General features: G+C 38.5%; 1 protein-coding gene across 1 annotated transcript in view; it reads right to left on the minus strand.

The window, feature by feature from the left end:
* The window catches only part of REL (REL proto-oncogene, NF-kB subunit), a 58,790-nt gene extending 36,008 nt beyond the window's left edge, over positions 1 to 22,782 (minus strand). The window contains exons 1-3 of the mRNA XM_058164862.1: positions 22,525 to 22,782; positions 7,668 to 7,810; positions 1,785 to 1,933 (exon numbers count right to left, since the gene is read on the minus strand). Coding sequence (XP_058020845.1) covers positions 1,785 to 1,933; positions 7,668 to 7,810; positions 22,525 to 22,531 — 299 coding nt within the window. The 5' untranslated portion in view covers positions 22,532 to 22,782. The remainder of the gene's footprint in view (positions 1 to 1,784; positions 1,934 to 7,667; positions 7,811 to 22,524) is intronic.
* Between the last annotated feature and the right edge of the window lie 1,885 nt (positions 22,783 to 24,667).

Genomic DNA, 24,667 nt, shown 5'->3' on the forward strand with positions numbered 1-24,667 from the left:
GCTTTTGAGGAATAAGCTTTCTTCACTGTTCTCTTTTTCTATTATGAGGAAGAACTTAAAAAGTTGTTTCAGATGCATTTGGCAACCTGGGTTGATGTTTAGCGTATACCTTCCTTTCTACATTTCTCTACTGGGGAGGGGCAGGAGGGAGCGAAATAGAAGCCTTTTCTTCTCTGTCTACCAAGGAAATACAGCAGTCTTCAAACATACTGCTTTTTTTCTGCTCTGGCAGTATGAGTACTCTTCCAAGTATGTTGAGGCTGAAGGTGTCCTTCCCATTAAACACAAAGAAGATTATGAAGGAGCAACACAAAGAGGGAAGGCCACCAATCATGTGGGGATGTACATCAGCCTGGGTGATCTCAAGGCTGGAAGCTTCTTACACTAGGCAAAAATATTGGAAAAGGTTTTCCTCTGGAATAAATTTAATTCTGTAAAAAAGCTGATTGTAATTGGGGACTTCAATGTCTACTTTAGTATACCAGTTTTAAAACAACACCAACTCTGTGGTTCCAGTGTTTGTACTCTTTCTCTTACATGAAATCAAACATATTTAAATTTCATAAGAAAATACTATATCATATATAAATATCATAAGAAAATGAAAAAAAAAGAAAAAAAATCCAGATCTCTCAGGCAGGATATTTCAGCGTATAAGTACAACAGAAATGTAAACATTGGCCTCAGCACTTTCAATCTGTTCACTGCTCACTCAGCTAGTACTTTTTCAGCTGGGGATAGTTAACAAAGAACTTTGTAACTGATACCCAAAACAGAGGCCTACTTTAAGTCTGCCATACTTTGGGATGTTTGTTAATTTTACCTACATGTTTGTTAATTTTACCTACATCTGGAGAAGTAGAAAGTACTGGTAATTAAATAAGTATCTATTAATAATAATAATAATAATAATAATAATAACAACAACAACAACAACAACAACAACAACAACAACAGAGTTGGAAGGGACCTTGGAGGCCTTCTAGTCCAACCCCCTGCCCAGGCAGGAAACCCTACATCATCTCAGACAGATGGTTATCCAACATTTTCTTAAAAATTTCCAGTGTTGGAGCATTCACAACTTCTGCAGGCAAGTCGTTCCACTGTTCTAACTGTCAGGAAATTTCTCCTTAGTTCTAACTTGCTTCTCTCCTTGGTTAGTTTCCACCCATTGCTTCTTGTTCTACCCTCAGGTGCTTTGGAGAACAGCCCAACTCCCACTTCTCTGTGGCAGCCCCTGAGATATTGGAACACTGCTATCATGTCTCCCCTAGTCCTTCTTTTTATTAAACTAGACATACCCAGTTCCTGCAATCGTTCTTCATATGTTTTAGCTTCCAGTCCCCTAATCATCTTTGTTGCTCTTCTCTGTACTCTTTCTAGAGTCTCAGCATCTTTTTTACATTGTGGCGACTAAGAAGTCAAGGAAAGAAAAGGGCTGCAATACTGCAGTGTCCAGTTCCCCATGGATATCCTTACTTAAAACAGGGCTACAAAAAGTGTGTTCCACCAGCATCCTTTCTACAATCCTCAGAACAGTGGAATAAAATTTTTGCGCATTTTAAAACATTTTTGGAGTTTTTGGAGTGAGTTCAGAAATAACATAGGCATCTCCTATGCCTTGAAGAAAGTTGAAACTTGTATCTCACTTTCCAAATGGTTATTGCTCTTGCCTATTGTTATGGGATCACTCAACATAACATGTAAGAATCTGCAACAATTCTCAAATTGAAAAAAATATTAATTCTGTTTCATATCACACATCGCAACACCCACTTATTTACCTCAAAACTCTACGCTCTGGCCCAAATTCAGCTTCATAGTAACCATTTTCACAATCCTTTCCAACCAACTGGTGAGGATGCGGCCTATAGGGTTCATTCTTAGTTACCAATGTTATTCTGATTTTTACTTTCCCAAAGTAGTTCAGGATCTAAAAAGAAATGAAACACAAAGCATAAGTATAATGATATAATTAAGCTCACTGAATGAAACATTATAAATCACAATCTTTCCCAGAACCCTTCTGGCACCCTTCTAGAGTGTCAAGTCCTAACTTTGCAACTTTGAATGATAGGGATTCTGAAATAAGTGTCCCACTCTTTGTGGAGAAATCGATCTTTCAATCTCACAAGAGAGAAAAAAAATCAAACTTTAGCTTAAAATGAAAAGAGATAATGTAAATAGTTACATTCAAAATTACAATACTGGAACAGATAAAAACAAGACTTCTCAAATTACAGAAGTGATTACAATAGAAAACTATACAGAAAAAAATAAGATTCTGAACAGATTTCAAAAATGATGTTGATCTGCTTTTACTTAGAAGTAAACATATGTTGTAAACAAATGGCAGTGTGCATAAAGCATACAGGGACTGCTTCTGGAGAGACAGTAATGACAGAGAAAATACAATAGGAGTTTGCAAATATACAGTATGAAAAGGTGTCATATACATTATATACATTATCAACTCAGAATGCAAGACATCATATAATGGCTTTATGTTATGGACAGCAAAAGTACTGAATGGTGTTACAATTACCAAATGAAATAATGGTATTTCCATTATTTCACATAATGGAATTATTACACATTCCTTTATCTAGATGTATTCAAATGAAACACTTTGATCAGGAATCCTGCATTGACCAAGAGATACAACAACACTTAATACATTAATGACCTGTTCCAATTCTACGATTCTATGATCTTCCATGTTTTCCAAAATCCTACAACCTTTTAGTTTCGATGTTAAATCAAACAATGTAGCTTGCTTAATTTTATTTTAAGCAGTCCTTACATTTTACAATGAGGTGTTCTGGGTGAGCCCAGGGTGCTTTATTCAATAAACCATAGTTTAGTGCAGGGGTCTCCAACCTTGGCAACTTTAAGACTTGTGAACTTCAAGAACTTCAACAAGAGTTGAAATCCACAAGTCTTAAAGTTGCTAACGTTGGAAACCCCTGGTTTAGTGTGTTTCCTATCTTATTTCATCAATTAATATACCACATAACCATACACAGAAGACAGTCCCATTTAAATTAGTGGAGCTTACTCCCAGGCAAGTGGACATAGTATTAGGGACTGAAGATATAACCCTAAGCCACATATCTGAGGATAAGGTTTAATGCAGGAGAGTCTTGGCTTCAATCTCTGATGGCTTTAGTAGAAAGAAACTGAACAATACTAACCAGAGCATATAAAACATTTGCTAGATCAATTCTAGAATACAGCTCACCTGTCTGGAACCCTCACCACATTTCTGACATCAATACAATTGAACATGTCCAGAAATATTTTACAAGAAGAGTTCTTCACTCCTCTGAAAACAGCAAAATACCTTATCCCACCAGACTTGAAATCCTAGGCTTAGAAAACTTAGAACTCCGTCGCCTTCGACAAGACCTAAGTTTAACTCATAGAATCATCTATTGTAATGTCCTTCCTATTAAAGACTACTTCAGCTTTAATTGCAATAACACAAGAGCAACCAATAGATTTAAACTTAATGTTAACCGCTTTAGTCTAGATAGCAGAAAATATGACTTCTGTAACAGAATCATCAGTGCTTGGAACACTTTACCTGACTCTGTGGTCTCTTCCCATAATCCCAAAAGCGTTAACCAAAAGCCTTCTACTATTGACCTCACCCCATTCCTAAGAGGAACATAAGGGGCATGCATAAGAGCACAAACGTGCCTACCGTTCCTGTCCTATTGTTTTTCTTTTTTTTTCTTCTTATATATTTATATGCTTATACCTCTTTATATTTCTTCATATATATGTTTATATACTATATAATATTTTTGTGTGATGCTTATGTATATTGTTGTGACAAAATAAATAAATAAATAAATAAATAAATAAATAAATAAATAAATAAATAAATAAATAAAATAGATGTTATTTCTGTGACTTTTCTCTGCCTAAAATTCTTAAGAGACACTAATTTCAGGTCCAAAGTGGCCGCAGAATTTTTTAAAGATTATATGTATTTTTAAAATCAATTTTATTGAATTTAAAAAGTCATATAAAATACAAAATAACAAAAGGCGAAAAACTGGGGAAAGAAGGGTCAAAAAGGGGGAGGGGAAATTAAAAACAAAAAGAAAAGGGGTTGACTTACAACTTTCTTTCTTTTATTTTATTTTATTTTATTAAATTTTTATACCGCCCTTCTCCCGAAGGACTCAGGGCGGTGTACAGCCAGAAATAAAATACAAGATATATACAATTAAAAGAAATTAAAATATAGCAATTACTAAACGGCTGATAGTTAAAAATGAATTTAAAATTTAAAATATTAATAAAACCCCAATATAAAATCAAACTATTATGCTAGTCCCGCTTGAGTAAATAAATATGTTTTTAGCTCACAACGGAAGGTCCGAAGATCAGGCACTTATTTATTTATTTTATTTATTTATTTTATTTGATTTTTATACCGCCCTTCTCCCGAAGGACTCAGGGCGGTGTACAGGCATAATAAAACCGACAATACAATATACAAGTTTAAAATACGATTTAAAAAACTTATTTTAAATTAGCCCAATGATTAAAATTTACCATACTAAGAAAACCCCGTTTAAAATTAATAAATTTAAACATTAAAATCCCAATTTAAGCCAGCCCTGTGCGGATAAAAAGATGAGTCTTGAGTTCGCGACGGAATGTCCGAAGGTCGGGTATTTGGCGTAAACCCGGGGGAAGTTCGTTCCAGAGTGTGGGAGCCCCCACAGAGAAGGCCCTTCCCCTGGGGGCCGCCAGCCGACATTGTTTGGCGGACAGCACCCTGAGGAGACCCTCTCTGTGAGAGCGTACAGGTCGGTGGGAGGCATACGGTAACAGCAGGTGGTCTCGTAAGTATTGTATTCTTCAATACAAGTACAAATATATAGTAATTTCTCACAGTAAAGTAACACAAAATAATACAAAAATATAAAGTGTCAGGGTTCAAAGTAACACCCCCAACAAAATCAAATTCCAAGGCTTGAATTTCCTCAAAGCTAACTCTTATTAGAGATGTCATATTGGCACATCTGGGAAAACCCGAATCTGAGAGCTTCCGGGTTTTCCACACCCAAAAGAAAGTTCAAGACCTTGCCCCTCTCCTACATGTCCACCACACATCCAATCAATTTCTGTCCAGAACAGACAATGCCTCCTCCTTCTTCTCCACACAGCTGCAGGGCCCCATGGCCTTGACTTTCTATAAAGAATTTTATGGTGACTACATATCTTCTTCTTTCTATGTAATCCCCTCTCCCAATTTCCCACAGTAGGATTTGTGGCAGGCCTGAAGCCTGCAGGCACAAAGGTGGCTTCCAGGTCTGACATACAGATTAAACAATAAAAATAACATTAAAATTATATAACAAAAGTCCTCTTATTTGAAGTTTAAATATAAGCATAACAATGTCTATTAATAAGAATATAAATGCATAATATTTGTATAATTATAACAAATCTAGTTATCAAATTCTAAAATCAAAACTTCATTTTGATCTTTTTCAAGGAAGAAATCCAAAAGTGGTCTCCAAACAGAAATAAAAGTAGATAGGATAAAGTTTTGCCATCTTTGCTAATTCCCTATAAAATCTTGGCATTCCTCGTTCTTGTAAAGGAAGCACCCAATGATGGTTGTGATAAACTTGGTTTTTCTCCTGAGAGTTGTGCTCTTTACTTTGGCAAAATTCCATCACACAAAGATCAGAATTTTTTCCTGACTCAGTTATCTAATAAACCAAGATTATTGCAAAGTATGTAATACAACCTGTACAGTGGCATTCTCCAACCTAAGCAAGCTAAGCTAAGTATCTTCCCAGCATTCCCCACCTAGCCTAGCCATACAATAGCTGAGTTATGGACACTGTTGTTGTTAGTTGCGAAGTCGTGTCTGACCCATTGTGACCTCAAGAACAACGTTCCTCCAGGCCTTCCTTTCCTCTACTATCCTCTGGAGTCCATTTAAATCACACCAATTGCTTCAGTGACTCTATCCAGCCATCTCATTCTCTGTCATCCCTTCTTCTTTTGCCCTCAATCTTTCCCAGCATTAGGCTCTTCTCCAGTGAGACTTTCCTTCTCATTAGGTGGCCAAAGTATTTGAGTTTCAAATGCTTTGAGTTACGGACACTACCTAATCTAGAGGATCCCTAGATTAGAGAAGAGTGTTGTACAAATCATTGCAAATATCATGGCCACAGAGATAGCCCAGGTGTGGCTGGAATGGACATTGTTTCTCCATTTTATTTTTCTGCTGATTAGATTCAGGAATGGATAAGAAGGATTGCTAGTTGGAAGGTAGTCTAAGAGCAATAGTGTGGAAGCTGGTTAATCAGAACTTTCATCAGAAATTCAAATGTTTCTGAATGATTTTTTTTTCCTTCCAGTCAAAGCTATGAAACACTCTGCTGTTGAGGTTAAATGACTTTATTTCCTTGATATACCTATAACGAAATAAGCCTGAAACTATGCCAATATCCTGACTGGCAATTGTTGGCACTGCTAGACTTTTCTCTCTACACCCGATGAGTGGTTCTTGGATTTAACTTTTGGATTCACCTACTGGAATAAACAATTCTATAATCTATTTTAATTGGTCCAGAGAGAGAGAGTGGATTGGTCAATCTTTTCTAGGTTTGCTTCAAAAGGCTCACTGTAATCTTTAAATCCTCACAGTCCCAGAGCAGTATACCTGAAGCATAATTCTTCTTTATTATTGAGTTCATGGAAAACAAGAATCATAATGAAAATTGTGCTTTATTTTAGTTATCTGTGGTAGCGCAGTGGTTAGAATGCAGAATTGCAAGCTAATTCTGCTGATTGCCAGGTGTTTGATTCTCACTGGCTCAAGGTTGACTCAACCTTCCATCCTTCTGTGGGCAATAAAATGAGGGTCCAGATTGTTGAGGGCAATATGCTGACTCTGTAAACCACTTAGATAGGGCAGTAAAGCATTATGAAGCAGTATAATATATACTATGCTATTGCTATCATTTATGTTGTTGTTATTGTTGTTATTATTATTATTACTTGTAGGGTGCCGATCCATTGAAATGGTGCAATATTTCTCAACTTTGAGAACTTTAATTAGTGTAGATTTCAATTCCCCAGCTAACTCCACACATTAGCTAGGGAATTATAGGAATTGAAGACCACACCTATTAAAGTTGCCAATGCTGAGATACATGGACTAGTGTGTGGTGTGGCCATGATTTATTCAATAAATTATGGTTAAACAAATCATGGCTTACCACAATTTACATGGCCATAGTCCTGAACTCAGAGATCTTTCTTACCTCAGCAGAACTCTGCTTTCGTTAAGTTGCAAAAAAGCTATAGAACAGTCCCTTTACAACAAGCTTTTTTTTCAATATCATTCTGAGAGTCATCTTTTTAGGGTAGCCTTTTACAATATTCTTTGTATTTATGGGATTGTTGCATAATTTGAATTTCATAACGTAAGAGCAGGACAAATGAGAAATCAAATTTAATCTTACCAGCACCTTTCCAACAAATTTTGCCTGAAGAAAGAGGACCTTAAACAACATACTGTATTGTACATTCCTTGAAGCCTTTTGTGCAAAACAATCCCAACTCCCAATTTTAAAAAAAGTTTGGGGTGGGTAAAAGAGCAAGCAGACACAGTAATATGTATATACCTGTATAGATGGGAACGTCCTGTTGATATCAGTACTATGTTCACCTGGAATACTGCCTGCTGATCTTCCTTCACATTTGTATCGAAAACGCATCCCTCTCTGTCTAGGTTGCTCATGTATTTCAATATATGGCTCATGACCACCTTTAAAAGGAAAGAAACAATTATAAACATATAATTTAAAACATATGTTATTGTAATTACATGACTGCTAGAAACTGGCTTTTAAAAATGAAGGTGAAACAGCTAATCTGGAAAGGAGATAAGTCACATGAAGCGTTCACATGTCGCTGGAGATTCTCAGTCATGCAGGTCATGGTTGTCCCAAAAGTACTTTTTCAAAAGGCAAGAAGACTTTTTTTTGTTTTTTGTTCTTTTCTTGAAGATGATCCAAAAACATTTCTTCAGTATATTCTGCAAGGGGTATAAATTCTTCTTTCTCCACTATTCAGTCAGAACTGAAGAAGTTTCTTAGATGAGAAGCAAAACATTTTCGAGCAAAAAACAAAAAAAAATTGCCAGTTGCCTTTTGAAAAAGTACCTTTGGGATAAAACATTCACAGTTTCTATTGATGTTAGTTTATCAGCTCTAGCTGCATTGCCCATAAAACCTCCAATCTGGATTCTGTGGCAGAAATGGCATTATTATTGGGAAAAATTGAAATGAAATTCTGCTGATTATTTTATGACCTCAGTTGAAGATAAATTTCTCTGCTGTAAAAGCTTCAAATGCTTAACTCAAGATGTCAAAGCAAACACTGATTCCTGTACTGTCTTTCTTGTTCTCTTGTGACTCATCCATACAGTATAACCACCTTATCCGGGCTACGAGACAGCTTGTTTATTATTTCTTGAATAGAATAGAATAACAGGGTTGGAAGGGACCTTGAAGGTCTTCTAGACCAACCCCCTGCTTAGGCAGGAAACTCTATAGCATTTCAGACAAATGGTTTTCCAATCTCGTCTTAAAAAGTGGAGCATTTACAACTTCTGGAGGCAAGTTGTTCCACTGATTAATTGTTCTGTCAGGAAATTTCTCCTTAGTTCTAGGTTGCTTCTACATGTCCTAAGGAAATGCCATCACATTGCCAGCCTACTACTGAGACAGGTTGAAGTCGGATCCAGCTGACCAAGCAGAAAAATTGTGTTTTTCTGGAAAACAGGAAAAAACCTCCTATATGAACATTCTACTATCTCTCTGGAGGGTCAATAATTTGTTGAGCTCCAATGGGTCCTTGAAGATCATCCTCTCCCATTGGGCTGAATGACTCCAGATTTATATATCTCCTGATACTGTTGTTCTCTTTTTAACTTCTGCTCTTTGTTAAAAAAAATGGTTACATTTATTTTCACCCAGGCTCAAGTTTGAAAAAATATTTTCAAAGCCCAGGATCAAGCATGTAAGATTACGTGCACAGATTACGTATTCGTTTGCCTGTATTTTAGCATTAATTCCAGCATATGTCTGCAGGAGGAACAATTTCCAACTAGAGAGAAAAATGATTCCAAGTTAGTTTATGCAGTTATCTCATACTGAACTAAATGCTAATCTTTAATTATGTTTTCCTAGTTTACTGGTAACATTAATTAACCAAATTGCTGTGGGGCCTTCTGAACACATTATACTAGATTGTACTTGCCAGCTTCAGCCTATTTAGACTATTTGTACACTGAGCAGAAATCGGCAGTAAATAACTAGTAGGAATTAAGGGGAAAACCCAAGTTTGATGTATCTCATGATGCCTTTTCCCTGAAACCTCAAAGGCTATAAACAAGAATTAGCCTTCAGTAGACTTAGAAATGAAGACCTGTGCTTTATCAAACACATATTTAGCATTATCATTCATGGTTTATTTAAGAAGCTATAAATGTGGTTTATTGAATAAACCTAGCTAGGGTAACTGGTGTCAGATTAAGCATGCAGACCACTTTATGGTTTAGCACACAAAAGCTGTAACATACTTTCAACAGAGTATTTTCATACTCTCTACATGCTCTTTATTACATAATCTATTACATAATAGATTTAGACACAGCATTCTCACAATTCGCTTATTTGTTCTCTTAGACTCCTCCTAAGTCTTCTTGGAATATTGCATCCAGTTTTGGTCACTATATAAAAAGATATTGAGACTCTGGAAAGATGGCAGAGAAGAGCGACAAGGATGATTAGAGGGCTGCAGGCTAAAACAAGAACCCAAGAAGAACCAAGGGTGACATGATAGCAGTGTTCCAATATTTGAAGGACTGTCACAAAGATGAGGCAGTCAAACTATTTTCAAAAACACCTGAAGGCAAGGCAAGAAACAATGGCTGGAAACTAATCAAGAAGAGAAGCAACTTAGAACTAATTAAACAGTGGAAATGTTTAGCTTTAGAAGTTGTGGGTACTTCATCACTGGAGACTTTTAAGAAGAGACTGGGCAGCCATTGGTCTGAAATGGTATAAGGCAGGGGTCTCCAATCTTGGTCCCTTTAAGACTTGTGGACTTCAACTCCCAGAACTCTGGGAGTTGAAGTCCACAAGTCTTAAAGGGACCAAGGTTGGAGACCCCTAGTATAAAGTCTTCTGCTAGAGCAGGGCTTGGACTAGATGACTTCCAAGGTCCCTCCCAACTCAAAATTGAGATTACAGTATCACTATTGTTTTCTTCTGCATACATTTATACAATACAGCAGTTGAGTTGCAATGATTATGATAATGCAGTATGGAATCCAGGTCAAGGAATGTTTATGAGACTCTTAAACATGTCTGTTTTTACATGGTCCTAACACTAAACTCCATAAGCAGTGCTATTTCAGAGCCTTTTGCTTCATTCTGCATTTGATCATTTACAGGCAGAAGATAAATTGAAAACATACATGTGCATTCACTAGGAAAGTAGAACATTCCCCCAATTTATAAAGATATGAGGACCCTTTATAGCTTTGTTTCAGATGTCAAGTTGAAAATACAAATTGTCCTCAACTTAGTAACCATTCAAACATATGATAGCCCAGTGTTGGTATTCACTTACCTTTACTACCGGTTTGCAAATGTTAGCATGCGCATGTGCGCTCGCTTCGCTCACACATCACATCTCTGCGCATGCGCAGGACCTTCTGCCCATGCGCAGAGTGTCAAAAACGGGATGTGATGAAATCCGGGTCGGTGGGTGGGTGGAGCCTCCCACAGCCACCGCTACCGGTTTGGCCGAACTGGATAGAATCGGCTGAATACCACCACAGTGATGGCCCTTAAAAATGTGATTTAAGTCTGTTGCAACATTCCTACAGTCATGTGGTTAAAAAAATTCAGGTGTGCGTTTGCAATAGTTGCAGCATCCCAGAATCAAGTGATTGCCAGGTGTGACATTCCCAAGGGGGCTCCCAACAAAGCAAAGTCAATAGAAGAAGCTACTTTCCCTAATAAAAATCTTTTATTCCCTAATAAAAATCTTTTTATTAGGTATAATACCAGAAAGTTATGATAAAGGGACTATATACTTAGTGCTACAGTGTTTCCTTGAAAATAAGACCCTGTCTTATATTTTTTTGAACCCTGAAATAAGCACTTGGCCTTATTTTCCGGGAGGTCTTATTATTTTGGGGCCTGTGGAGCAAGATGGGGCCCTTCCTGCCGTCTTACCTGATTTCCAGCTCTGTCTCCCTAACCCTAACCAGAGGAAATGGCGGGGACTGGCTGCGCATGCATTTAAATATTTTTGCGGAGGGCTTATTTTCAGGGAGTGCTTATTTTAGTGCATGCGCTCAAAAGCCCAATTGGGCTTATTATCCGGGAAGGTCTTATTTTCAGGGAAGCAAGATACATGTATTAACAGCAGTGAGAATTGGATTTGCACAATATTGGAAAAATGAGAACACCCCACCAGATGAAAACATAATTCGGAAAATGTTGGACTGTGCAGAGATGGATAGATTGACACTGAAATAAAAGAAAAATGAGATACAGAGTACTATTCAACATAGAATAGGTTTTATCTTTTTTTTTTTTTTTTGGAATAGGTTTTATCAATGGTTAGAGATAAGAGGTAGAAATTAGATGAAGAAAGATTATTATTATGTGTAAATAAAATATGAATATTGTTTATAATTATAAGCATGCTAGTACAATTAATATGATAATAAATAAGCTAATATAAGTATAAATATGGTTGTAATTATTATGGGTATTATCATTATTACTAACAGTACTGTATATCTGTTATTTTTGTCCTTCTTTTGTAAAATGAAATGCACGGACAAAACACTGTCTTCAAAATATTTATATATAAATAAAAAACTTGACATAAAAAAAAGACGAACCTACTTTCACTTAAAACAGCATGATTAATTTAATGACTCCAGCAAAATAGTTATAAAATTGGGCGTGGCTCACTTAAGAACTGTATCACTTAACAGCAGAAATTCTGATCTCAGTTATGGTGCATTGTCTGCTAGGAGATCATGGGACTCACTTACTTGAATAAGCAGATTCAACATGAAGCTGTTTATTTAACAACTTCACAGGTTTGATTTCATTTTTGGATTTCTTTTACAACAATTTTTAAGTAATACCTTAAGCCCAAAATGGTACAGCTGCCAGGCTGCAATGAAATATACTAAGTAATGTTTGGTATTAAATTCCTAAACATATTTACACTTATTTTACTGAGAGCTCAAAATTAATCTTTTAATATTAGGATCCGTAGATACAAAACTCCATATCTGAATGTATTGATACATGTTTATATAAATAAGTGGCTTGCACTGAAGTCCATTTATTATAATTTCCAGAGGTATGAACTTAATTTGTAATGTTTTAATTTCTTTTGGAAGAAAAAAATTTACCACTATCCCAGTTCTCTAAATCAAGGGCATCTCTCCATGTCAGATTCCAAACCATGAACAATTAAAAAAACAAAAAACAAATGAAAGCAATGTTATATTCATCCAAGCTATCAAAAGAAATAATGAACAACCCTGAACAAATAAAATTGTAAGACAAAGTATGAACATATACTGTAATTAGGCCAATGGTGAAACACATGATTGGTTTGCCAAAGATTCTGGAATATTTAATTAAAATTTTTGGAAATTTTAGAGAACCCCTGTCAATCAAAATAGACAATACTGAGCTAAATGGACAAATTATTTAAGTTTAGGCTAAGGTAGTTTCCATTGATACCCAGCTCATTAAAAAGAATAATATCGTTTCCTAGATTTAGAAGATTCTACTACAGAAATGAGAAGCAGTGACCTCACTGATGCTTACATTGTCTTATATTCAAACTTTATATTCAAACTACTTGAAACACTTGCATTAGCAATTTCAAAAACTCTTTATCAAGTTTAACTATCTAACAAGCAGCTAGATCCTTCTGTGCAAGCTATTGAGCATAAACAGAAAAAAGGTTGCCATGCCTACTTTGGACTGGGCTGGCTTTAATCTGCATGCAGTTAGTATATGGTTCTTAACATTTGACTCCAAAAGATAGGTGGGCCTTTACAGGAAAAAAAATATATTCAAAAATTCAAGATATGTGGTGCAATAGCTTAGTTGCCCATTTAAAAAGTGGATTAGTCACGCTTTAAGCATTCTGAATTGCTCAGGCTGGAATGACCGTTCTTTTCTACAGAAATACATTGGAAAATGATCCCAATTCTCAATTTTCACTTCTACTTTTCTATGTCCTTGAAAGGTGTTACACTGGGCAAACCTTGTATCAAGCATCAAAACATCAATTCAAATGCTGTATCAAGGGCAGAGGTGGATGTAATACATTTAAAAAGAAAAACTCCTGGCTTTATGCATATGAAACTGGCTTCATAACTATAAGTCACCATAGATATCACTTTTTATTCTACAAGGTTCCATGAAAATTCATCATTTACCTCACACATAATTCTTGCTCTAAACAAGCCAGTTCAAGACTACAGGTAGTCCTCAATTTACAACTGTTCATTTAGTGACCAAGTTACAATGGAATCGAAAAAAGGAACCCATGACCATATTTCACACTTACGACTGTTGCAGCATCCCCATAGTCACACGATCAAAAATCAGATGCTTGGGAACAGACTCATATTTACGACAGTTGCAATGTTTGGGGGGGGGGGCGGTTTCACATGATCACCTTCTGTGATATTCTGTCAAGCAAAGTCAATAGGGAAGTCTGATTCACTTAACAAACGTATTACTAACAACTTCAGTGTTTCACTTAACAACTGTGGCAAGAAAAGTTGTAAAACGGGGCAAAACTCACTTAACAAACGTTTCACTTAACAACAGAAATGTTGGGCTCAATTGTAGTCGTAAGTCGAGGACCACCTCTGTTTAGAAGCAGGATGAGTTGCTTTTAATGGGGATATAGCTAATGATGCCATCGGTTGAACTAGGACAGGGCTCTGCAAACTTGGCTCTTTTAAGACTTAAAAGACTTAAAAGAGCCAAGTTTGCAGAGCCCTCAGCTAGGATATTTTCCCCGAAAACACAGGGGGGAAAGAAAGAAGGAAATTATTCCACCCAAAATAATTATTTTGATGCCAAACTTTAGTAATTTAAACTTCTCGACCTCTGAGATATTGCATATAGTGCACCCCTGCTTTAGAGTAAGTTATTTAAAAGCAGTTCTCCAAATATTTCTTTATGCATATTATTACATTGTGAGGGAAAGCTTCTGCACTTAACTTCTTTAAACCAGAGTCTATGGATGCCATTATATATACAAACCCTCCCAAATAGTTTCCTCAAGATATTAAACAAACAAACAAACAATTAAAAATGGTCATAAACTCACACTGTCACTAAAATTCCTCATTTAATGAGAAAAAAGTGTAAAACAATGCTTAAAAAAAGATTTGACCATCCTGTGATATTTCAGTGATTATTCAACATATATATATAATTTTTTTTAGTTAACACATGAACTACAGGCCCTCTATAGATTCTCACCAAATATCACTGCTTCATTGACTATAAGCTGAGAATAACTAACCTAAAGAATACCTATTATTTGTCTTTTGTATATGCTTCTTATGTATTTATTGTAGTTCTTTTCCTCCCCATCCCTAATTTTAATAAAATAATGGCTTAGTGCAGTGGTTCCCAACCAGTGTGCCGCGGCACTAAGGGGTGCCGTGAGATCTTTTGAGGGTGCCGGGAACTTTTGAGCTACGGAGATTTTAAATATCTATTTCCTTATAAGGGTGCCGGGAACTTTTGAAAGGCTTTCCAAGGGTGCCCAAACAAGAAAAGGTTGTGCCTCAAACAAGAAAAGGTTGGGAACCACTGGCTTAGTGCAATGTGTCAACCAATTCTAAGGCTCTCAGTATCTATATTACATAATGTCATGTTCACTATGTTGATCACAGAGCTCAATTAGTGATTTAAGGCCACTGTCACTCAACTCTACCTACCTCATATGGTTGCTATGGGCAAAATCTGATTCCCATATAGTTCGCTGAGCTCCCATAGAAAAGTCTGAATAAAAATAGATTTAAAAATGTATAAATGGCAGGAGAAAAGAAATGCAGCTGCTTAGGACAGAAGGTACATCTGGGATTAAAATTAATTCAGTTGTACAGCTTCTCCTTGAAAGGGAATTCTACCAGTGGTGGGTTGCCCCCCGTTCGGACCAGTTCTTGCGAACTGGTAGTAAAACTGGGGGTAGGCTCCGCATACTGACCCCGACGTCATCAGGAAGCTTCTGTGCATGCACAGAAGTAAGTGTGCATGCGTGAGCGAAGCAAGTGCGCATGGGCGATCTGGCTGCGAACCGGTAGTAAAGGTAACCCACCACTGAATTGTACCTCTGGCTTCCAGGAAGTCCTGATATATATATATAGGTCTTTGGTTGTTCGGGTTTTCTCCCGCGTAAAATTGGAAGTGTCTTGGCGACGTTTCGACGAAGTCTCATTCGTCATCTTCAGGCTTCAGCTTCGTGCTTCTGGGAGCAATGTGTGATTGCAGCTGTTTCTTCCTTTTTAACTGCTAGTGGGGGTTTGAACTGATTGGGTGGGAGCTTGGCTGTACTCTGATTGGATGGGTTTTTTTTGTGCTCTGATTGGCTGGGGGTGTATATAAATAAATATATATATAAATATATATTTATTTATTTATTTTTATTTATTTATTTTATTCGATTTTTATACCGCCCTTCTCCCAAAGGACTCAGGACGGTGTACAGCCAAGTAAAAATCACTATATACACATTAAAAGAAATTAAAACAGAACATATTATAAGGTGGCCGAAAATTTAAAACAATTTAAAAACATTACAATATAAATAACCCCAATAAAAATTTTAGGCCAGTCCCGCTTGAATAAATAGGTGCGTTTTCAGCTCACGGCGAAAAGTCCGAAGATCAGACACTTGGCGTAAACCAGGGGAAAGTTCGTTCCAGAGCGTAGGAGCTCCAACAGAGAAGGCCCTGCCCCTGGGGGCCGCCAGCCAACATTGTTTGGCAGACGGCACCCTGAGAAGGCCCTCTCTGTGAGAGTGTACGGGTCGGTGGGAGGCAAAAGGTAACAGCAGGCGGTCCCGTAAGTACCCGGGTCCTAAGCCATGGAGCGCTTTAAAGGTGGTAACCAAAATCTTAAAGCGCACCCGAAAGACCACAGAAAGCCAGTGCAAACTGCGCAGGAGTGGTGTTACATGGGAGCAACGAGTTGCTCCCACTATTACCCGCGCAGCTGCATTCTGGACTAGCTGCAGCCTCCGGGTGCACTTCAAGGGCAGCCCTATGTAGAGAGCATTGCAATAATCCAAGCGGGAAGTGACAAGGGCATGAGTGACCATGCATAAGGCATCCCGGTCAAGGAAGGGGCGCAACTGGCGCACCAAGCATACTTGGTGGAAGGCCCTCTTGGAGACGGCCGCCAAATGATCGTCAAACGACAGCCGCCCATCCAAGAGGACACCCAAGTTGCGCACCCTCTCCGTTGGGGCCAATAACTTGCCCCCCACAGCCAGCTGCGGCTGCAGCTGACTGTACCGGGGTGCCGGCATCCACAGCCACTCCGTCTTGGAGGGATTGAGCTTGAGTCTGTTTCTCCCCATCCAGACCCGTATGGCTTCCAGACACCGGGACAGCACTTCGACAGCTTCGTTGGGGTGGTCCGGGGTGGAAAACTACAGCTGCGTATCATCAGCTTACAGATGATAACTCACCCCGAAACCACTGATGACCTCGCCCAGCGGCTTCATGTAGATGTTGAACAGGAGGGGCGAGAGAATTGACCCCTGAGGCACCCCACAAGTAAGGCGCCTCGCGGTCGACCTCTGCCCCCCTGTCAACACCGTCTGCGACCGGTCGGAGAGATAGGAGGAGAACCACCGATAAACGGTGCCTCCCACTCCCAAACTCTCCAACTGGTGCAGCAAGATACCATGGCCGATGGTATCGAAAGCCGCTGAGAGATCTAATAGGACCAGGGCAGAGGAACAACCCCTGTCCCTGGCCCTCCAGAGGTCATCCACCAACGCAACCAAAGCTGTCTCCGTACTGTGACTGGACTGGAAGCCGGACTGGAACGGGTCTAGATAGACAGCTTCATCCAGGTACTGGGGAAGCTGCCATGCAACCACACTCTCTACAACCTTCGCCACAAAGCGAAGGTTGGAGACTGGACGATAATTTCCCAAAATAGCTGGGTCCAGGGAAGACTTCTTGAGGAGGGGTCTCACCACCGCCTCTTTCAAGGCAGCGGGGAAAACCCCATCCAACAATGAAGCATTTATAATTCCCCGGAGCCAGCCTCGTGTCACTTCCTGAGTAGCCAGCACCAGCCAGGAAGGACACGGGTCCAGTAAACATGTGGTTGCATGTAACCTCCCCAGCAACCTGTCCACGTCCTCGAGAGTCACAGTCTCAAACTCATCCCAAATAACCTCAACAAGACGTGCCTCCGCCATCCCACTTGGATCATCGCAATTTTGGTCTAAACTATCCCGAAGCTGAACGATTTTATCGTATAGATAACCGTTAAACTCCTCAGCACGTCCCTGTAGGGGGTCATCCCACCCCTCCTGGTGAAGGAGGGAGTGAGTCACCCGGAACAGAGCGGCCGGGCGGTTATCTGCTGATGCAATGAGGGTGGAAACGTAAGAACGTTTTGCCTCCCTCATTGCCACTAGGTAGGTCTTAGTAAAAGATCTCACTAGTGTCCGATCAGCCTCAGAACGGCTAGACCTCCAGGTACTCTCTAGGCGTCTTCTCCGGCGTTTCATCTCCCTCAGCTCCTCAGAAAACCAAGGAGCCAATTGAGATCTACGCCGGGTCAGAGGCCGCAAAGGCACGACACGGTCCAAAGCCCCAGCCGCGGCCCGTTCCCAGGCCGCAACTAGTTCTTCAGTTCCTTATATATATAAGGAAGGTGTTGTGTCTCGTCCAATCTCACCACAGCCGGGGCCTTCTTATCTGCTTCCGAACATGGAGGAATGTCCTAGTATGCCTCCCGGCCCCAGCCCTGGCTCCATGCCCAGACAGGCTGAAGAGGAGGAAGTATCTCCAGCCCCCAGCTCTGGCTCCATGCCAGGCAAATGGAGCAACTAGACCCCTCCCCCTCCTCCACAGCATGTGAGCCTGAGGGAGGTCAATTGCCAACAGCTGCAGACTGGAGTGACCCTCGCGTCAGAAGACTTGATAGACGGAGGCAACAGAAGGAAGGGAGGGGCAGGCCTGGATAAGTGCTGAGTCATGGAGCCACACCTCATGGCCTATATAAAGGACCTGCTTTCTGGCATTCTCTGAGTCAGGCAAAGTCTACACATATCTTGCTGAAGTCCCTTTCTGGTCTCCTGCCTGCCCTGAGGACTTTGCTAGGACTTTGGCAGAGCTGCAGAGGCACGCCTGATTCGGATTTCCCTGATCCGGCCGTCAGCGGAGGAGTGGGACACGACAGAAGGCATGACTGGGCTATCCAAAAGAAACCTGCTTGCCACAAAAGAAGTCAGATATTTTGGTGTTTCTTCACATGCTAGTGAATCTTTTATCTTTATTGATATTAGCCTGTAATTAGCTCAATAGTTTACTGCCTTCAGTGAGGCTTTCATTTCATTCTTCAAACCACAGACCCCTAGCCTGTAACCTCAGGCCTAGAAGGTCCCATTTCTTTTCATGCATTGCCTTTGCCCAGGGAAATCCATGGTGCTCTACATATAAGATAAGGTAACTTTATTTTCATTTTTTTTTTACTGTGAGAACATTGGCCCACATTAAAAATGAAATTCTGTTGCCTACTCTCAAGTAAAAGTGTATATTCATCCAAATACACATATATAACACACATATACACATGCTATATACATACATAAATACATGCACCATATACATACATACACAGACACACACAGGCACATATTCAAAATGGATAGTTTTTTATATATATATATATATATATATATATATAGACACACACACACACACACATCCATTTTGAATTCGTAGTGGAAAGAGGAAACTTGAGAGTTCATAAGACACGGTATATGGAACAAAACTGTGACTGAATCTAGATGTTCTGCTTTGTATACCATGAAACCTCCCAGAAGATAACAAGGAATACAGGTTGTGAAGAGGATATGTAGCATCCCAGACAATCCTGCGGACCCTGCTCAAGAACTGCTCATATATTATGTCCTGGATAGAAGAAGTGATCTACCAATGATCTTTTCTTCCATCCTCATCACTCTCTGCACTGCATTCCTGTCCGAAGCAGTAATGCTTCCAAACCAGACAATAATGCAATACGACAGGATGCTCTCGATTGTCCCTCTACAGAAAGTGGTAAGGACAGGGGAAGAAACTTTTCTCATATGATGCAGAAAATGCAGGTGCTGCTATGCCCACTTCGCCAGTGTCTCATTGTTGAGTGACCAAGCTAGCCTACTCGTTAGCTGCACACCCAGAAATTTGATGCTGCTAACCAACTCCATGGGTGACTCATTAATACGTAGAGGTGTGACGCTGTGCCTGCCTTTTCTGAAATCAACAATGATCTCGTTAGTCTTTCTTACATTTAAAATGAGGCTGTTTTTGTTATACCAGTTCACTAAACCCTCTACCTCCTTGTGGTAAGCATCTTCGTTGTCATCTTGAATAAGGCCCACTAGTGTTGTATGCAGAGAGAAAGTTTAGTACCTTATGTAAAATGATATAATCTTTCTCTCCTTTGTGGTTTTCTCATTTGAAATGTCCACATATGCAAGTTCAAAGAATGCAAGAAAAAAATAGAGCAGTTTTTTTCCTTTCTTGTATATTTTAAAATGTATTTTGTCACTTAGATGTTGCATCTACAAGTTGCATCTACAACTCCTGTCTTTCAACAATATAATTGAAAATGCCCAATATATGGATGGTGCCAGTAATTTAATTTCAACATCAAGTGAAGACAGGGAAATTTGACCAATCTTTTGATTATATTTAAAGAGTATTAGTAAATCATTGCACTGTTTTATTGATTACATGCTGCCCTGATATCCATTGAGAGAACAAATATTAAATATTTAAATAAAGAAAATTGTGTCATCAGCTTGGACAAAACAGGAAACTGTATTTAACTGAAGACTTCCTTGTTTTTTGTTTGCTCAAGAAAAGAGAGAAGTAAAAGTGTGTAAGTGAAAGGTTCATTCATGGCTTTGTATGTTAAGCAGAAATATAACAGTATGAACAATCTCAGTATGGTACATTTTATAATATCTTTGAAGTTATTATTTTATATCAAAACCAAAAGGATTTGAAATCAACATTTCACTATACAAATAATCTCACTAAATGACACTGGCAACAGAAATTTAAGATATTTCTGTGTTATGTGAAAATCTGAATGCAATGATGAAAAAGATACAAGGCTTAAATGTAGATTTTTTTAATGTGTCAAACCATATAAAATGAAATAGTGTATACTGTATCTTTCATATGCAAAATATTATATTATACATGCACAATTGTAAGAGGTAAAAGTTTCTGAATAATGTTATATTCTCTTCCACCAACTTCTACTTATTAGTGAAAATGGTACTGTACTACACATCACACTTACATTTTAATAATTTAGAATTTAATAACTGATAACATGACTAAATTCAAATGATCAACCATAATATATAGAATAATTATAATTTATAAACTATTTTGTAACTTTCAAATAACTTTGAAGGCAGCATAGCAGATAAAGAAAATGTGATGTAATTAATGTTAAAAAACACAGTTTCAAAATATGTTATCAATAGTTGTTTTCAGCAAAAAATGTGATAAGGATTCAGTGAAAGATTTTGATTTTAAGAAACTTAGTAACTTAGGCACAGTTCACCCCTTAAAAACAAAATGAAGCCTAGCCATTAGACATTTAGATGGAAATTCGCTGTGCAATTTTCACCTCTGTTTAGAAAGATTTGAACAAACATACAAAACTGACATGAATTTTGTCTACTTTCCCAGTCTTCACTGCCTCTACCCTTCATATCTTAGGCTATCTTGCAGATAAAAGAGGGAATTCAAAAGGGCAACAGCTGAAATCAAGCAGTAACTACCCAGAACCTCCATTGTTTGGAGGCACCAGTTCAGATTTCTGTACCAATAATAGATCAATGCAGAAAGACAGTATTCAGCAAGTTCCAAAGTTGAATGACAGTAAATGGTAGATCAATAAATACTCACTATAATTCTTTTTTAAAAACCTATATTAATTATGAATTAGGGTAGTGCCTGTGTCTTTCCAATTCCTCTCTACCTCATTTTTACATAGTTACTTAAGCCCATTTATTCAAAACTTTTCTTATTCAGAAAAGTTGAAGCTGTCAGTGAGAAAATGACTTTAATGCCTCAAAATTACCTATTATAGTGGAGACATCAAACTTCAGTTTAAACCTGAAATGCTCTAACAATCTAAATATCAAAACAAAAAGACTTCGTGAGACTTTAAAGACCAGCTTTTGTCAAAATATAGATTTGTTATAATAGATCTGAAGGTGCCCCAAGGCTCCCTCTTTCACTGCTACAAAATAGTATGGGTCCTTCTCAGATAGCAAATATCAACTGACTTAATCAGTATTATCCTGATTCTAGTATTTCATCAATTACTGTATATCTGTATCCTACTCTTTTTCCAAGCAGCTAAAAGTAACATTTTAACTTGGAAGAACCTATAAAGAGCAAAATAAAAATAGAAGGTACATATCAAAGGCAATTGATTGCTCTTCAGAACAAGATTCAAATGGTTACCTAGAGGTCCTTTAATTAATATGCTGCCCCTCTATAGCAGCATAATACAAAGATTAAAAGGTAATACAAAACATTTAAAAATTAAGAAAAAAAATAAATCAAGACTAAAAAAACAGCAACTGGGGATATGGGTGTGGGGATTTCATTTTAACCCACGAGTCAACCCCAACATTGAGCAGCCTATCGGAGAATTTTGTCTGTGTAATTTTGAATTTATTTTTCCTGCATTGAGTGGTTTACAAAACCTGGCCTCACACCATTACTAGTTTGCTCCGGCTACTTTCACACCAGGAAAACATTCAAACGATTAATCTAACTATCCACCATCACGCCCCCTAGCCTGCAAAAAAGGGAAAGGATCCAGAAGTAAGCAAAGCATTTGTCAATACTCTATAATAACCTTTGTATCTTATAAGCAAGCTTTCTCTCCAGATGTGGTTTTCTGTCCAACTACCCAGAAAGAAAACACTTTCTTTGGTCCCAGGGACTCAAACCAAAGTGAGCGCGGAGGGACTGTTAGTATAGGAACAGTCTTCGTGAGGCCTTTGCGCCTTGATCTCTGCCCTCTTTTCAGCCAATCGTGTCCAGCAAGCGGCGCGGGGCCGCCTGGCTGACCTCGATCCGAGAGAACCCGACCTCGCGATCCGAGCGCTTACCGGCCATGGTGGGACCTTTTCCCGCTGAGGCTGGCGTCTGCGGAGCTGCTTCTGGTTCAGGCGGCAGCCTCCGTCTTCCCTGTTCCGCGTCTGAGCGCTGCTTGTCTGTGTCCGGCAGCTAGGATCTTCCTCTCTGCGCGCTTACTCGTTACAGTCAGGGAATTTCCCGAGACGTAGGCAAAAACACTTCCCGATGCCTGTCAGTGAAACAATCACCACCTAGCACTTTTCTTAGCTTAAATGTCAAAGGAGGAGCCGCCTCCCGCCTCCTCGGTTTCCAAGCCTACCTGTGACTTAACGTTGGGGCTGCAAAAGCTTAACGTAAGGAGGCTGAGCTGTATCGATGGGTGAGGTTACGCCAATCGCCAGATCGCGCCCTGTGCGCCCCTCCTTTTCGTGGGTGACGGGGGGTTGCCTCACTGCCATTCACACTCAAACCCACTGAGCTGTGGTCAGTGACCCTCGCTTTGCTCACTTCTCACCTTTTGAGCCTCCCTCTCAAGAAGAAGGGGCAACATGACCCCCTTCTTCTTGAGAAGGGGCACATGTTGCCCAACCTAGACTTGGTCAGACCTGTACAAGAGAATGGACAGACCTGGTTAAAAGGAAACGTTACTGCTACTATTTTTCCCCCCATTGTATATACTTTTATTTTTTTTAATAAATCATAAAATATATTAAAAAAAGAATTGTAAAGGAAAAAAGAGGGGAGTGCAAGAAATAAAGGAAAAAAATAAGAAAATAACTTCCAATTTTGGTTAATACAAATATTTGTCCTAAAATTCAACAGTGCACAGTATTTCTATAAACAGTTACTTGTCAAATCCCAAAATAAAAAAAATAATTTCTTTAAGTGAACATCATATAGAAACAAAACTAGACAAAGTGTTTAATCAAAGTAGTTAGTTTCACCATCTCAGCCAATTCCACTAACTTCACAATAGTCTTGCTGTTATCATACATAGATACAAAGTCCCATGTTTTTTCTCAAGCTGTTTATCCATCAAACCTAACAGAAAAATCTCTGGTTTCAATCTACACTCGTTTTAATGATTCCCTAAATTAAAGCACTTATCTGATCCCAATAATTCTTAACTTTCTTATATGTCCTCCAAAGGTAATAAAAATTAGTACCTTTGGACCAATTACATTTCCATCATGTATTTAACACACCACTATATAACTTTGACAATTTATAAGGTATTAAATACCAATGATACATCATCTTATAAAAATACCTTACTGCTACTTTTTGAACCTTTGCTTGGTCAGGAGTTTGGCAAGAAACCGAAGGAAGAATAGAATAGAATAGAATAGAATAGAATAGAATAGAATAGAATAGAATAGAATAGAATAGAATAGAATAGAATAGAATTCTTATTCTTATTCTTTTATTCTTATTCTTATTATTCATCACACAGTCAGTCAGATGTTCTGTCTGGGTTTGACCCACTGAGTCCTTACCAAGGACCTGGGATAGGCAGATCTGGATGTTTGATGGTGTTACAGATATTGTTGCAGGATGGAAGCTGTTCCAAGTATAGCTGCCTTCTGCAATTGACTGATGGTGAATTTGTCAATACCAATGATGTTCAAGTGGTGCTCCATTTGTTTTCAGATTGCACCCCTGGCACCTATTACTATTGGTACTACCCTTGTTTGCCTTTGCCATAGTCGTTCCATTTCTATTTGTAGGTCTTCGTATTTTGTTATATTCTCCAATTCTTTCTCTTTTATTCTGCTGTCTCTAGGCACTGCCACATCTATTATTATTATTATTATTATTATTATTATTATTATTATTATTATTATTATTATTATTATTATTATTTACTTTATTCATTAAACATGAAACTCAGCCAACTGAACATTCAAAAATGCATCACAAATACCATTGACGGTGCTATGGGTTGCTGCCAGCGTCCTCAGTATCAACCAAGTACCTTCTTAAGATATACGATGTTCTAAGTAGCGCAGTTTTTTGCAGTTCTGCTGGTGTTATTGCAGGAAGCTGCAGTCTGTTAATGTATCTTATAAAATTCTTAGACATGGTACCAAGTGTCCTGATAACAGTGGGTATCACTGTTACATGTTTCATCCATAGCCGTGTAGTTTCGATAGCCAGGTTGCGATATTTCATGAT

The sequence above is a fragment of the Ahaetulla prasina genome, chromosome 1, assembly GCF_028640845.1.
Source record: "Ahaetulla prasina isolate Xishuangbanna chromosome 1, ASM2864084v1, whole genome shotgun sequence".
Taxonomy (NCBI): domain Eukaryota; kingdom Metazoa; phylum Chordata; class Lepidosauria; order Squamata; family Colubridae; genus Ahaetulla; species Ahaetulla prasina.